The following is a 15,460-nucleotide window of genomic DNA, read 5'->3' as shown; positions in this document are numbered from 1 at the left end:
ATGTCATATTTATTGACAGTATGTATCATATTATAGAAATTTTAGTTTTTTTTAGTTATTTCATCTATTGCATGATTTTTTTTTTTCACGTTTACCTTTTGAGTGGAATTCAAATTATACAAAATATTAATTTTTGGGCACAATTGAAGCCCCTTTTACACGACAATGTTTCAAGTCATAACGTGCCAATTTTGTGTTTTCGTTTCAGAAAAGTTCCATTTTTACAAAGTATTTTGAAAACAATGTCGTTTTACACCAAAACACTGTAAATGATGTATTTAGCATGTCAGACCACTAGTGGGTGCTGTGGGTTGTTTTTGTTGTTAAACCACACATACACTCACACACATGCAAAGAATGGTACAGCATTGACAATGGTGAGTACATAGAAAGTTGTGTTTTCAGTGGCCTGGAGCACCACTGTCATGTAAAAAGGTTTCCAAAATATGAGGAAAGTTTTGCATTTTCACTTGAAAATGTCATGTATATGGAGCCTTAAGGTTTGAGTTCAGATTTTTTTTTCTCTATTTTGGTCATCTGTTTTGGCCATTTTTTTTAGCTAATGTTTGTAATAATAGCATTTTTAATGTTTTGACAATATTTAAACATGTCAAAATTTTTGCCATTTAACCCATTTTAGTCATTGTACTCTCCTTTTTTTTAGGTTCTTAGCAGTTTTAGCTAATTAACCATTATTTATTTTCCAGTTTTTACTTTATCTTACCTGTCAGCATTAAGCTTTCAACATATTTTTTTGTTGAATCTCTCCAGATATTAAAGATATAGTTAAACTGGCACTGTCAGCTGTTGTTTTCTCAGAGACTTTTTTCAATAAAGATTTAAGACATAATGATAGTTAGCATCCCATTTGGAAACTCAACATTCACAGCCTTGATTGACAGACAGCATGCAGGTGCCACAGCATGACCTTTTTTGGTAAACAAACCATATTTGAATAATATCCATCCACACCTTTTGTCACTTTGAAATTATTTCAGGAAAACATCTATCTTTCTTCAGGCTATTCAACTATATTGTACTCAAAAACTATGCCAGTCTCACACTTTAAATATTTATACACTAGTGTTTATTCCAAATAAAACACACAAAAACTGTCTTCAATTGAATATTTTAATTTGTATTTTAAAATTTGAAAATCTAAATTTTATTTAACACAGTCACATAAGCCTTTTCATTGAGTTTATTTGTGAGATTTAATTTCATCCAAGAACTCGCGGACATAAATTCTGACTTTGTAGTTGAATAACAACTATTCATACTGTTCAGGGATTTTTTTGTTTTTTGTTTTTTGTTGTTATGGTTGTGTGATTTGAAATAGAACTATATGTTTTTTAAGGGGAAAACCTCAGTACAGCTAACAAAAGAGCTATGTGTAGGATACTTTAAGTTTAACCAACTAATAAGATTCAAGTGCAACTGAATCAGTAGTCTGGTTGCTTTAAAAATATAATTACTTTGTAACTTTTGTTTAATTTAAGTGAACACAGTTTGGCTTTGGTCATTTTTCTTTAATGTAACATGCAATAATGAAGCTGAAATGTGCATTATGCATAAAGGTCAAGCTATTTTCAGTTTCTTATTTGCACTTGTTATGATGTGCTAAATAAGCTCAATTGTGAGTTTGATATGCACACATATTACAGTACAAACTTGACATTTCTGTTAAACTAAGTTGAACCAACTCGTTTCTTTCTATTGAGTATGGTAATGGCTTTTCTTTTTTTGCACCAGTCTGCATCTTCTTATTTTATTCAGTACTCAAATTATAGCCCATTATCCTGCAGAACACTGAAGAAGTGAAACTTTAGGTTACCTCTGCTGTGTTGCCAAGGGCCTGGATGTCCTTTGGGTCTGCCTCACACTCTGCACAAATTACATTACCATACAGTGAAGGGCTGCTCTTCGCAGTTCAATAACAGCTACAAAAATAGCTCCCCGGGCTTGAGTTCAGTGACTGTGACACACACTTTATTGCATCTCGGTGATAGGCTGCAGATAAATTCACGAGGGTGACCTTTCGGTGACTGTTAATAGGAGCCTTTAAGCATAAATTTGAAAAAAGGTTTGTCACCCTCTAAGTACGTCTTTTCATAAGCAGGCCATTGTGTGTTTTATTGACTCCTTAAAGAACAGTTTGAGACGTGAGTAATGTCACTTTTGAGCATTGGGTGGCAGTGGTGGATCTCTGGAGCATTTTCTGTGTCCTCAGTCTGACTTTTGAGAGTTAAGTTAGTGTTTCCAAGAGAGTCAGCTTAAGCCAACTTTCAGCTTCATTTGACTCGGCACAGTAGTGACGCACAACACCATGTGATGGTGCAGAGGTGCATCAGGAGAGGGGAAGGATCCAGGCAAGACATTGACTTTCATAAAAATATATGAAGCACTTTACATAGACACATATAAGTCGCCATTTGTTTGTGTTGGACAAGAAGCCAGTATGGTCAATATTCCACTCACAGGGTCCAAAATGACAATTTCCTACGAGGACTTTGAATATAGAATATCTGCACTACTATTTCCACCAAGTTGTTTGCATCTCTCAATTCACAATGACTTTTGACTTAAAAGTTGTGAAACAATGATAGCATTTACATTAAACACTTCATGATTAAATTAAGTGATACACTTCTGATTGTGCTTTGTAAAAAGAAAAAAAAAACAATGTTGCTTTAAAACCGATACATTGTTTCCATCTCCTCAGTCAGAAAAGTTCTAAATGATGTCATCATCTAATCTGCATAGTTGCTGATCTGCATACCTAGGTCAATGATGACATCACTTAAAACTGATACATTGTTGCAAACTCCTCAGTCAAGAAAGTTCTAAATAACATTAACATCTAAGAAGCACAGCTGCTCGTTTTCATATTGAGGCAAAATTGAGCTTTATAGTAAAGACCAGTGATGGGATAACTGTGTTAAAATTACTTTTTTTTAATAACGAGTAATCTAACTTATTACTTTATCCAGCATTAAAGCGTTCTAACTGTTACTGACAATAATGTGCGGCACAGCTCCATGATAATTCACCCCTTTCAGCATGGTTTTTCTTTCTCCAGCTGAATCCAGCGGAACTGGTGGAGCATGAAGTTTGCATGCAGAAAGAAGGAACCATATTGGTGCAAAGTGCATCATACGACCTGACAGAGATAGAGAGCACTGATCAGTCATTGCAGCATTGAAATAGAAGAACAGACGTCTATTGACATACCTCTGTTGTGTTTTATTATTGTTTTACAAATTTACTAAAGTTATCTACGGTAACAAATCAAATTTGATTGATGTCTTTTCTTCATATTATCACAGCAACATTTGAATAATTTAGATTAATGGATCATTTTGTTACGTTGAAAAAATGAGGGAAAATCAAGATTTGATGTTGCCAAGAAAACTTGGATTTTTTTTTAAATATAAATTTTTCAGCTAAATCCAAAGTTAAGAAGAAGATAAAAAATATTCTAATTAGCCACCTTGGCTTAGCTGCTCACACCGCACAACAGGCTGTCAAAAGGCCACCAACCTGGAACCTCATGAGACCGGAGCATAAGAGAAACGGTAAAAAGACAGCCGCAGGCTCCCTCCACCCAGGGCACCATTCATTTTTCTGTCACGAGGGGATTTCCAGTCCATAAAGAACAAAGCTATCCAGCACCTCAACACCATCTACCACAGAGCGCTCAGCAATAGCTCTGCTCCTTAAGACTCACCCCCCGCATGCCACCACACTCCACACACTGTTCTGTTTATTATTCAGGCACAGCGTGGAAGCATCATGATGCCTTTTTTTTCCAAATGAATTATTCTGAATTTGCCCTGGTACTTCAGACAGAATTATACAACTGATGCAGTTATTTTCAGATAAATTATTGTTTCCAAGTTTCACAATAAATTATTCGCTCAAAGAGAGGTTTTAGAAGGGATCGATTGTTTTATAGGAAAAAGAAGGCATTAAAACACTGATAGATCATCCTAACATCATGAAGACAGGAGTGCAATGACTTCCCAAAGTGAGACTGTGTTCAGTTGAGGTTTTTCATGATACACAGACAATGCATTTCCCTCTTCATCATCACCGATGAATAAGGTCTTTCTGAGAACCCAGGGCAGAGCATTACATTCAGGTCTGTTTTGCTATTGGAAGCCACAGACACCATTGTACCCATGATGCTGCTTTGACCTACTTGGGTCAGGTTTAATGGTGTTGTGCTGCCGGGGCAAACTGACCCATTTTTTTTTTCTGCAGTAAAACTGACTCACTGATCTAATTTTTCTGCATGAAAACTAACAGGCACGACTTGTAACCTCATAGAAAAGTAAATGTAATACAGTTTGAATGAAGCACACAAAGATATTGATAATGTTTGTGGAATGGAGGAAGAGAAGAGAAACATCTTTTTTTATTTATTGTGTACAGTATGTTCTTCACTCTTTGTGAATAGACTTCGATGATTTTTATGCTATTATGAGAAGAAGGAGTCAAGTATAGTATTTTATCTAATATTTATTTGGAATCATTTGTTATTTCTTCAACTAATAAATTAACATTGATGACAAAAAAAGCCCTGAAATAGCCCTGAAATCACCATGCGTTTAAATCAAAAATATAATAAATAACCAAGGAAAATGTGGCTTCAAGGCATTGTACATAGACGATAAGTGCAAGTTTTCAAAATAAACTGAATCCTTTCAGTGAGCCATATCAAGTGTCAATAGCAAGTATCAATAAGTAGTGAGGGATGTATCCAATTTAGAGATTATTTATACTTAAAAGGTGATCTATGTGATTATTTTACAAATAAATGCCTTTTATCACATCATGTGCACATGACATGAGCGTATTTTCAAATGATCAAAATAGCTTTAAGGAAGATGCTGGAGCAGGAGGCCTCACCTTCTCTTGCATGGAGTGACCTTTGGAAATTTTGCCAGTAAATGTGCAATAATCACCAGTGAGCAAAATCTAAAGCAAATGGCATGAAGTACAAACATATCCATCATACTTGAACTTACTTAAACGAAAAGCCACATTTAACATTTTTCCAAGGATTTCTTTCCTTTTATTCACAACAGGTTACAGCCTAAAAGTAGGTATGCTTTACAATGTGTCAGTCTTTTTTACTTATGTAAAACATATTACACTGAATGAAATAAAGCAGGAATTGAATGCATTGAAAATCTTTACACAACCAAGAGCAGGCTTGATAATTGCACATGTATTCCTGTTATTAATTTTTTTTCTTAAGGATAATATGCATGAAATTAACAGTACTGTTTTGCACTGAAAGGAATGTCTTTTAAAAAAAGAGAGATTAGATCAGGGCATGGAAGAGACCTTAAAAAAACAATGTTTACTTTTTATGGATTAGGATGAACAACATGTTAGACTACAACTAGAATAATTTTCCTGCCATCCACAACAACTATGGTAAAAAGGACAAAGAAAAAAAATTATTTTAATCAGTGTGCCAGAGATTATGATGTGAAGTACCAATTGTGGCGCTAGTGCAGTGGAGCTAAACATGAGGCTTGTGGCCCAGAAGAAGCTCCAAACTACCAGGCAAATGGTAAAAATGTCAAAGAAAATCGTTGATTAAAAAATAATAATTTTAACAGGATGAAAGATAGCTTCAGGGATGGTATCAAACTATAGCCTCAAAGCCATTCTGTCAGGATGGGTTAGTTGAAAAAAAAAAAAAAAAGAAAACATGCATAATGCAACAGCAGCAGATAGGAATTTTATTTGACATTTCACTGTATCATTAGAATTTGCTTTATTTTGCAGTAGTAGTAATTTTATGCAGTAATAAAAAGAAATCACTACATATACTCTGCACCACAACAAATAAAAATGTTAAAGTTTAAATATAAACATTGTTCTGACACTATTTTAACTGTGCAGCCCACTGAAGGTGAAGTTTGGCTGCACGTGGGCCCTGAACTGAAATGTGTTTACACACTTGCTCCAGTGTCTGGAGTAGCACTGGTGTAGGAAGAGTATTTCAGTGTAGTATTTCACTGATTCAATCAGTATTTCAGTGATTACTCTACAAAGGGGTAACAGTTGGCTGCAAAAGGTAAGTGCCCGAAAGTCTACTTGATGATTGGTTGCTCCCTCTTCTGTACTTATTTGTAATTGGCTGCGTCCCGTGCAACTCCAGAAATGACAATGAAGTGATGCGTTCACGTGAATAGATACAACTTTTTTTCCCCTCCTTTCAAGAGAGGGAATCGACGTTCATCTGACAAGTTAATTCAAACTTGTTTGAATCAATTTTTTTGTTCACATTTAAATGACTTCACTGGTGAAGCGGCGGTGAACAGTAAACAAATCTTTGCAGGTGATTATCGCCACTTCCCATAACTTTCCGGAGTTTGTCTGGATCACGTCAACGCGTCATTCGCGGTGGTTTTCGGAGCGTACTTGAACGCAGCACGCCTCAATGACTACAGCAATGTGCGCGAATGGAGGTTCAGTTCAGTGAAACTGCCCGTAATTTTCACTTACATGTGCTCAGTGGGTGAGTGTGCACGTGTCAACGTGTAGTTTTTCAAGAATAACTCCCTCGCCGGAGAACATGTCACAATGAAAGCGCTCCGGCTCTGTGTACTGCTGCTGCGACTTTCAATGTCACGTTGTGTGTCAGACACTAGAGTTTCTTTTGCTTTGTTAGCATCTTCCTCAGTGAGAAACAGTTGATTGACTGCATGTCGTGTCTTCTGCCTTTCAGAGGTTCCCACAGCACTGTATTAAATGGAGCTAGAGGACCAATGGTGGAAAGGACAACTTGCTGCAGATATATACCAGGCGCTGCGATACAAAGTGAGTGGTACACAATAAGTTCAGCAGGGGCTGCTAACAGAGATCAGAGAAACCCGAGGAAAAAGTAACAAAGTAAAAGCTTTGAATTTCATGCATGACGTTATCTATACTCATTCCAAATGAAAAAAACACATGACAGATTAGACGGATTACTTAATTTTCACTGCATTAAAATGTTTCTACTTTTTATAAATCTTTTTGAAAATCAAATCTTTTTAAAGCAATCTGTTTTTTTTTATTGAAACCACAGTTAAAATAATTGCTTTTTTAAACTCATAGATCATTGCTTTGAGATCTGTAAAGTTTAAATCTGTTTCCTGCTTCATTATGAAAGTCCTTATGCCTTTTGTGCTCATCAAAAAAAAAAACCAAAAAAAAGAACAAAGGATGAACTGATTTGACTTAATTTTGTAACCAAAAAGAAGGTCAGCAACTATACAAGTGATGAAAATAATTTTTGTATGCAGTCCTAACTAGAGGATGTTGTCCATGCATTTTAACATCAACCATCAAAAAATCTAATTCAATAAAAATAAACTGTAGTGGCCCAGGATGTCTTCCTAATGCCATCCTGTGAAGGAAGATAGTCACTAATACTTAACACAGGACCTTATGGGAGTTTTTCCCTTATTCTTGAGATGTTGTGTGTGTCTGCTGTCTGACAGGAGCTCAAGTTGCCTTCCTACAAAGGTCAGTCTCCTCAGCTCAACCTCAGACGCTACTTTGCGGACCTCATCGCCACCGTCAGCAACCGCTTCAAACTATGCCCTGCAGCCAGACACCTGGCTGTCTACCTGCTGGACCTCTTCATGGACCGCTACGATGTGACGGTGCAGCAGCTCCACATGGTCTCCCTCTCCTGCCTCCTTTTGGCCAGTAAGCGTGCTCTTGACGTCATACGGCCTGTAGTCCGGTTTCATTTGAGTAATGTCTGGGTTTCTCTTTGCTGCAGGTAAATTTGAGGACAGGGAGGACCGGGTGCCGAAGCTTGAAACTCTGAATAACCTGGGCTGCATGAGCTCCATGAACCTGGTCCTGACCAAGCAGGGTTTACTGCACATGGAGCTGCTCCTGCTGGAAACCTTCCAGTGGAACCTGTACCTCCCTACAGCCGCACACTTCATAGAGTACTACCTGTCCACTGCTACCCAGGAGGGAGACCTGCATGACGGCTGGCCGATGACTTGTCTGGAAAAGACCAAACTGTACATGGCCAAGTATGCAGATTACTTCCTGGAGGTTTCATTGCAAGGTACAATTTATTTTGAGAGTTTATTCGGACCGTTTGCAGAAAAACTTGAAGTGGAAATGTTTTGTAGAATGGAATTGAAAACCAAGTGCAACGGTTTGCAGAAGGAAAATAGTTTGTACACACTACTCACAAAAACTTCATCTCAGGATGAACCTAAATTCAACCTTCTGTAAACGTTTGATTGCACCCGCCCAACTGTTCAGCGTTTCAGTGCTTTTTTGCACAACTGGCTGTTCTCTTAGCAAGAACCTTAACAGCAACATTCACAACAGGTGTTTGATCCGGAATCAACCAATGAAGTTCCTGGTTCAATTAAAATTGGTATTTAAACAGTCCTGCTCAACATGCTGTTCACGTGTTGACACCATGAGACCAAGACCACAACAAATAATTGATCAACAGCCTCCTCATGGAAGGCCTCAAACAGGATGTCCTCAGATGGAAGCCTTAACACACCATTTCCCATAAGTTTAAAGTGAAATCTAAATATCTCTAACTTTTCGTGAGTAGTATATGTACCCAGTGCAAATGAATGGAACAACCATCTCCAGAGCTTTTGGCAAAACTGTAACAGTCTAAAAGGCATTACAAGTACTTTCTGGCAACTTTTAGGAACCGTTGTCTCAGCTGAGGACCTGCGTGTGGCCCACAGGCTGCCAGATGCATGTCTGTTGTATATATCAGGCTACATTTCATTCAGAACAGTGTGAGAACCTCATGTACCATCAGCTGGGCTGTAAAAATAGCATTTAAAGAGACGTCGCGTACTTATATGCTGAAAACAAAACTTACATTCCTGGAAGCTGCCTCAAGTTCACGCTCAAGATACTGACCTGAACAGTTTATTTAAAAGACACTACATTAACTCCACATTATTCTGTGAGTATAAAAGAAACTACCTTCACTGTGGTGGTTGGCTGGTTTCAATTAATGATGGGCCTCTTCCTGTGTGGAGTTTACATGTTCTCCCTGTGTTGGTGTAGGTTTTTTGCTGGCATTTTAGCCTCCTCCCACAATCCAAGAACATACATGATGGTCAGTTCATTCGTGAATCCAAATTATAGAGAAGAGGAACGCAACTCTGTATCAAAGGAAATCAAGTGATAAAAATGGCTCACTGTGGCACCTCGGACTTGTTAATAAAATAATGTGCTGTATCAGACTAGAAGCAGGTGGGAAACACCAACAGGGTGCTGGTGGAAACTGTGCTACTAAAGGCTGAAGCAGGAGAGGAGGAGAACGGATCAGGAGACGGCAAGTGAAGAAGAAGAATACGAAACATGACATGATGGAGAGGCAGAGGTGTTGTGAGCGCAGGAGACCAGTTAGAAGTGAAGTAAAGCTTGGAATAGGACATCAGGGTACAAAACAGTCAGTTTTTCTTCATTACAGGGAATGGAGGTGTAGTACAAAGATATGTCGCCAAGCAGAGGAATGCAGGAGGACAGATCATGGTGGATTTAGCCTCAAAGACGGAATCAGCATTTGGCGTCACATATTTTAGGAAGACTGGCAATCATGGAGGAAGATGCAGGGATTGGTGGAAGTTGCAGAGAGAAGTCTGTTGCATGGGGTTTAGGAAAGAAGTAAAGCCAGCACTGGATTGACGGAGGGTTCTCTGTGTTTCTTTGTTAAAGATGAAGAACAGTGATGTCTGGTAGTAGAAAGAGCAAATGCAACAGAAAAATGCTCTTAAGTTTGATCGGCAGACAGATGGAGAAACCAGGCAGGATTACAAGCAGGTGTGTTGTAATCTGAAGAGAGTCTTGACAATGGCATGAGTTTTATGGACTCCAGGGAAGGGACGAGGCTGGTAATGACCGCAGATTAGGTTGATGAATTACAGAGATGGAAAGCTATTGACAAGTGTTAAGTTTATCAGGAGGTGAAGCAGACTGAATGAAGAAAGTACGTCATTAAAGATGAACAGTGGAAGACACTGGCTGTTGGCTCAGATGAAGAATGAATCTGGAAAGGTGTGGGAGAACTGATCATAGTTTCTGACAGCTCTGTTTCCCTCAGTCGTCAACCACTGTGTGTTTTTACATATGAGAGATGAAGCGTGAGCTGTATGTCAGAGTGGACCCGGACAGAGAGGAGAATCATGAAATGATCAATTGATCATCGAAAGCTCCCAGACAGGCTGAAGAGGACAATTTCCAGATAGTGGCACTGAGCAAAACACAGCAGGATGTTGAGGTTTTCACTGGGAGTGAGCAGAATGGAATGGACCCCACCTCCAATGACCTCGTGAAAGCAAGAACAGATGTAGCCTCATGGTGTTTCCTTACATTATATTGGTACAATTAACCCTAGGACCTCAACTCTCCATCTTTGGAGACGTGCTTATTGAAGATCAAGCAGAAGTGACTTTTCTTCAAAATAAACTTGATGGTGTGAAGTCATTAGTGTTTGTGTGCAATAACTGTTTTTGCTCCTCTCTTTCCACAGACCATGTGTTTTTGTGTTTCACGCCCTCGTTGGTGGCCGCTTCATGTGTGGCGGCTTCACGGGTCATCCTCCACCTGACCCCCACGTGGCCCCCCCGACTGCAGCGCCTGACGTCCTACACGTGGGAGAACCTGGTGCACTGCGCTGAGAAGCTGCTCCTGTGCGTGTCTGAACCGTCCCTCCCGGTCTATGAAAACGACCTTCGCCATCCGGAGTAGGCCGACCGGACGCTGATGACGATCTCTGTGTTTTCCCTGCAGTGCGCACGACGGCGACGTCAAAGAAGCCAATAAGCAGAAGTGCCCGGCGCCCGCTCAGCAGACGCACACGGCGTTCATCGGTTCCGGCCACTCGGCCGCCGTAGTGCAGTACTCGCACTGCTCCAGCGCTTCCTACCACCAGCAGGCGACGCAGGCGGGCCTGACGCCGAACAGCCCCCCGCACAGCAACCCCCAGACCACCTTGGCCTCCCTGGATCCAAAGCCCACCTCCATCTCCGGCATGGCGGCTTACCCAGTCAGCATGCACTACTCCTGCACCGCTCCCTGCTTTGACCGGTAACAGAGGTGTGGACGTTATTTGTTGGAAGAGATGATGCTCTTGAACATAACTGAGTACACTGCAGGAAGTGAAACGAGGTGTGTTTTTAATTTGAAGTGACTTGATAAAACTGCCGCAGCACTTTGAACCCTGAGGTGTACGCGATGTGCAATACGCCTACACTGCTTTAATTTTCTGTGTAGAGCCTGCACGAGGACTTTCTGTTCCCCGAGATATTCAAAGTATCTGATGTGAATGTTGGTGTGAGGTGCTGAGAGGCACAGTGTGCGCGTAGTGCCCGCTGCCGTTACTGCTTGATTTAGCTCCAGACCAAAAAAAAAAAAAAAAAAAAAAAAAGTCTCATATTTATAGAAACTAAAATACAATGGCTGTGCCTACGACTTCTGGAGACTACGTCACTGTGGCACACGCAAAGAGCAGTAACGAAAAAAGAGATTTATTTGGATTTGTTGGTGAGATAAGAGTTCACAGTTTGTGTAGGTGTTGATTTTTGTTATTTTATTTTTGTTGGACACATGAAAGAAATTGAACACCATGTGCAGAGAAACTTCTTGCTGTTCTGCAGACAGAGGATTTCAGTCGGTGCTGTCCACTTCTAACATAATAGTTTTAAAATAAATTTCTGTTAAACTGTGATTTTCATCTGCTGGATTTTTTTTTTTCTTCATTGGAGCAAATACTACACTTAATCTTTTCTGTTTTGCTGTGACATCCGATGATAGCACACTGCCTATTCTGAGTGAGATATTTCAACATTTCATGGAAATGATCGGCTCATTTTCGATTTGATGATGGCAGCTCACGATAGTAATGAAACTGCTGCTCTCATTTATTTTACTAAATACATTTATAATCAACAGTGAAGAGACTTAACCATTATACTTTAGGTGACGTTCTCAATAAAATGTGGGTTTTATGAGGGAATGCAAAGCTTTGCTATCAGCCAGATTAATTTTTTTTTGTATTTAACATATTTTAAATAGTCTTTTTTTTCCTGATCTCTATCCACATTAATCCTTCTGATATGACATGGCAGTTTGCAGCCTGCAGAGGGCAATGTGAGCCAGACTTTTTGGGGTGATGCTTCCTGAATCTTCCCTGCATATGTTGTGTTAAAATATCTTCACCAGCCCAGACATGAGACTAAATAAACATTGTCACCCTGGCAGCCATTTAATTCATGCACTATTGCCTCTTAAAAAATCACAGACGGAAGCATCTGCTGTCAAGTGTTTGAGCTGAAAAAAAAAAAGATAAAGATACTGCAAATGTGAAAAACATATTTATGTAGTTTCTCTACAGTCAGAACAGTTTTATTGCCCTTGAAGTGAAGATGAATGAGACTGGCTGCTCTAAAGCTTGAGATAAATATTTATTCTGCTGTATTAACAGTGTGCACCACATGCCCTCATTCTTCCTGGCATCAAAGGAGGAGGACATCTTTAGAATGAGATTCAGAAAACTGCTCTCTCCCCTCCTTACATAAACTCTAAATCAATTTGTTTTCTCTCCACCTCAGCCTTTATTATATTGCATGTTTATTCACTCCTGGCACAGGACTGCGGGCTTTTCATTAAAGGTGGCCCCTCAGGGTTCAATACGACCCTCATTTAAGTGAGTTACTGTTAGAAAACAGCACGCTCCAGCCTGACAGGAGCAACACTTGTGAATAAATCTTCTGCGCTCTCAGTATCCCTGCTCGTCACACTGTGGCAGGCTTTACTAAAATAGCATTTCCGATCAGCAGCGGGAGGCTTCCTGTGGAGGAGGAGGCAGACTTGATGAACCTGGAGACGAGCAGCCTTCTTTATGATTCTCTCCAGAATAAGTTTGCCAAAGCAGTGGGTGACACTGGGATTTACGAAGCCAGCTCCATGTTTAATCTGCTCACTGCTTCCTGGGAGGCAGTGTGGAGGAATCCTGGCTGTCTGACTCTGGCACTGGGGAGTTTGCATGTGCTCCCTGTGCATGGTGGGTACGAATAATCTTCAAAGTCCAATACGATGCAGAAACATGTCATGGTTTCTATCATTACCTTCAAGTGTAAATCTGTGTCTTTCTGCCCTGTGATCGACTGGTGACCCATTTCTGAAATTAAAAAGAGTAAAGCTGTTTAAAAACGAGATCAAACGGCTTAAAAGTACTACTTTGCTGTGGCTTCAACACTCTATAACGCCTCCCCAAAATAGTATTTGCTGTCTTTTGGATAATTTCATCCTTTCAATGTTTATATTAGTTGAGCATGTTCAGAATATATATTATTTATTCTGTGTGCAGCAATGCTTAAAATAATTTCCCTCTGGGATTTATGAAGTATTTCTATCCATTCTAAAATGTTAAAATTGTCTGAAAATCCAGGAAAAGAAGGATAAACCCCCTAAAATTAGGTACTTAAACAGCTGAAAATGTAAAGAGTTGGGTTGTCTTCTCAGTCAGACTCGAGAACTGAAACTTCAGCACTGATCCAAATTCCAAAGTCCTCACATATTTTCTTCGGTTGCCTTTTTTTTTTTTTTTTTTTTTTTCTGCATGGGAAACGCAGCAGCCCACTCATCCATCTGTTGCACCCTGCATGCTAAAACAAGCACCAGAGAGGTTCAGCAAGTTATTTCTCGTTTTCAAAATGCGCACGTGGTGATCACGGTGATGTAATTCTGGGACGGCCGAGGATGAACCCGTACGGTCTGTGTTTTCTGCAGGATTTCTTTGGAAGAAGCCTTTTCTTGTAGAAACAGCAGTAAATGTGTCACCACTGGTCAAACCTGACACCAGAAAAACTGGTTACCAGTGCCTGTTTACTTGAGAAGAGCTTATCCCAACTCTTAGAGGATATCTCTAAATTTGCTTCCTATTCAGAGTCGAGTTGTTTACATCTGCTCAAATATTAGACCGTACTTGAAATTGGTCATCAGAATGAGGAAATGAAAGCTGGAGGAGTTTCCAGGTATCCTTGGGGGAGGGGGGGGGGGGGGGGGGGGGGGGTTTGGGTGTGAGGGAATTAAAAGGTCATTGAGTGTGAAACAGAGAAGTTCCTGGATTGTGGGAAGCTGCTGTATGAGCTGGGGAAGTATTTCTATCGCTCCAGTCTCATGTCTCATGGCTCAAACTTTGGGTTTATCAGTTCTGACAGAATGCCGTCAAGGCCTCCTGATTAATGGAGGCTTTGTTTGAGCACTAAGGTAGCTGTTCATGCTGTGGGACCAGAATCCCTCACACTCATGTGTGTGGCGCTGAATCGTCTGGTACATGTAGGGTTTGTTCCCGTTTACACAGCAACGATTTCAAGAGAAAACAGCAACACTTTGTTGGATTTGGGGCGTCTGTGTGCATGGCAACGCTGCTCACGGCCACTGAAAATGCAGCTTTTTGGAAACTGCTCCCAAAGTGAAACTCTTCCATTTAAGTGGACATCGTTTTCAGAACATTACTGTGCAAACATGAAAACTTTCCTTAATGAAAATGCATAAAACGAGTTTTCACTTGAATCAATGTCATGTAAATGAGGCCTAAGAATAGAGGGCCCAAGGCAGAGCAAAGCCAGAGGTTTCCATCATGATATATTTGAGCTGTTTATTTAAAGTTCCAAAATTGTAAAGGATTTTTTTTAACTTTATTTACAATAGATTTAGATCATAGAGTTGAAGGCATACGACACCTAAATGCCACTTAAATACAGTAAATGTGACAGCAGCTTGTGGTCCATGATCCAGTTAAAGAAGTACCAAAGTACCAGAGAACACACTGAGGTCCCTGACGCTTCACTTTTTCCAGTTCTGTCAGAATTTGAATTGCAAAAGTTTAAAAAAAAAAAAAAAAGTACAGAATAAGATGCTTGGCAGAATTTAGAAGAGGTCTGGTTAACAGCTTATGTTTTGAATGCTCCTGCATTTCATTGGTCATAAAACCCAGAAACCAATGTTTTGCTTTATGTAATCTTTTTTTTTTCTCTACTGTATCAAAAAAAGAACTCTTTTTAGAAGAGTCCAGAGACTTAATCAGAGGAAATCAGGGCGCCTATAAATGTGAGATTTTCTTTATTGTGGTGGAGAGCACTTATGACCAAAATGTCTGCTTTCAATTTTAATCCTACCTTTTTGTGGAAAATACAGTGAAATGTTAAAAACTAAATTATATATAGCATAGCTTATAGCTTTATTTTTTGCCAGCGTCACAAACATCTCAGCTCAGGTCTCAGGGCTGTGTGTTGTCCGTTGGTTTGGCGGGCTGGATTGGAGGCTCGTGCCGGCCCACAGGCTTTATGTTTGACACCCCTGCTATGAGGAAAAAGAGATCAGGCAACATGGATTTAGACTAAATAAAGCTGTGGTGTTATGAAGACCCGATCATGTTGCGTGT

At 39.7% G+C, this 15,460-nt stretch overlaps 1 protein-coding gene across 1 annotated transcript; it reads left to right on the top strand.

Annotated features, from left to right (window-relative positions):
- The first annotated feature begins 6,480 nt into the window (after positions 1–6,480).
- Positions 6,481–11,104, top strand: LOC115399243 (cyclin-J-like). Its single transcript, XM_030106522.1, has 6 exons — positions 6,481–6,538; positions 6,749–6,840; positions 7,506–7,716; positions 7,793–8,092; positions 10,544–10,703; positions 10,804–11,104. Exons 2-6 carry the CDS (start codon positions 6,772–6,774, stop codon positions 11,102–11,104), a joined length of 1,041 nt encoding a protein of 346 aa, XP_029962382.1. The 5' UTR covers positions 6,481–6,538; positions 6,749–6,771.
- The last annotated feature ends 4,356 nt before the right edge of the window (positions 11,105–15,460 follow it).

The sequence above is a fragment of the Salarias fasciatus genome, chromosome 13 (assembly GCF_902148845.1).
Source record: "Salarias fasciatus chromosome 13, fSalaFa1.1, whole genome shotgun sequence".
NCBI classification, from domain to species: domain Eukaryota; kingdom Metazoa; phylum Chordata; class Actinopteri; order Blenniiformes; family Blenniidae; genus Salarias; species Salarias fasciatus.
Note: the sequence above shows the minus strand (reverse complement) of the source record. Positions and strands in the feature narration are given on the sequence as shown.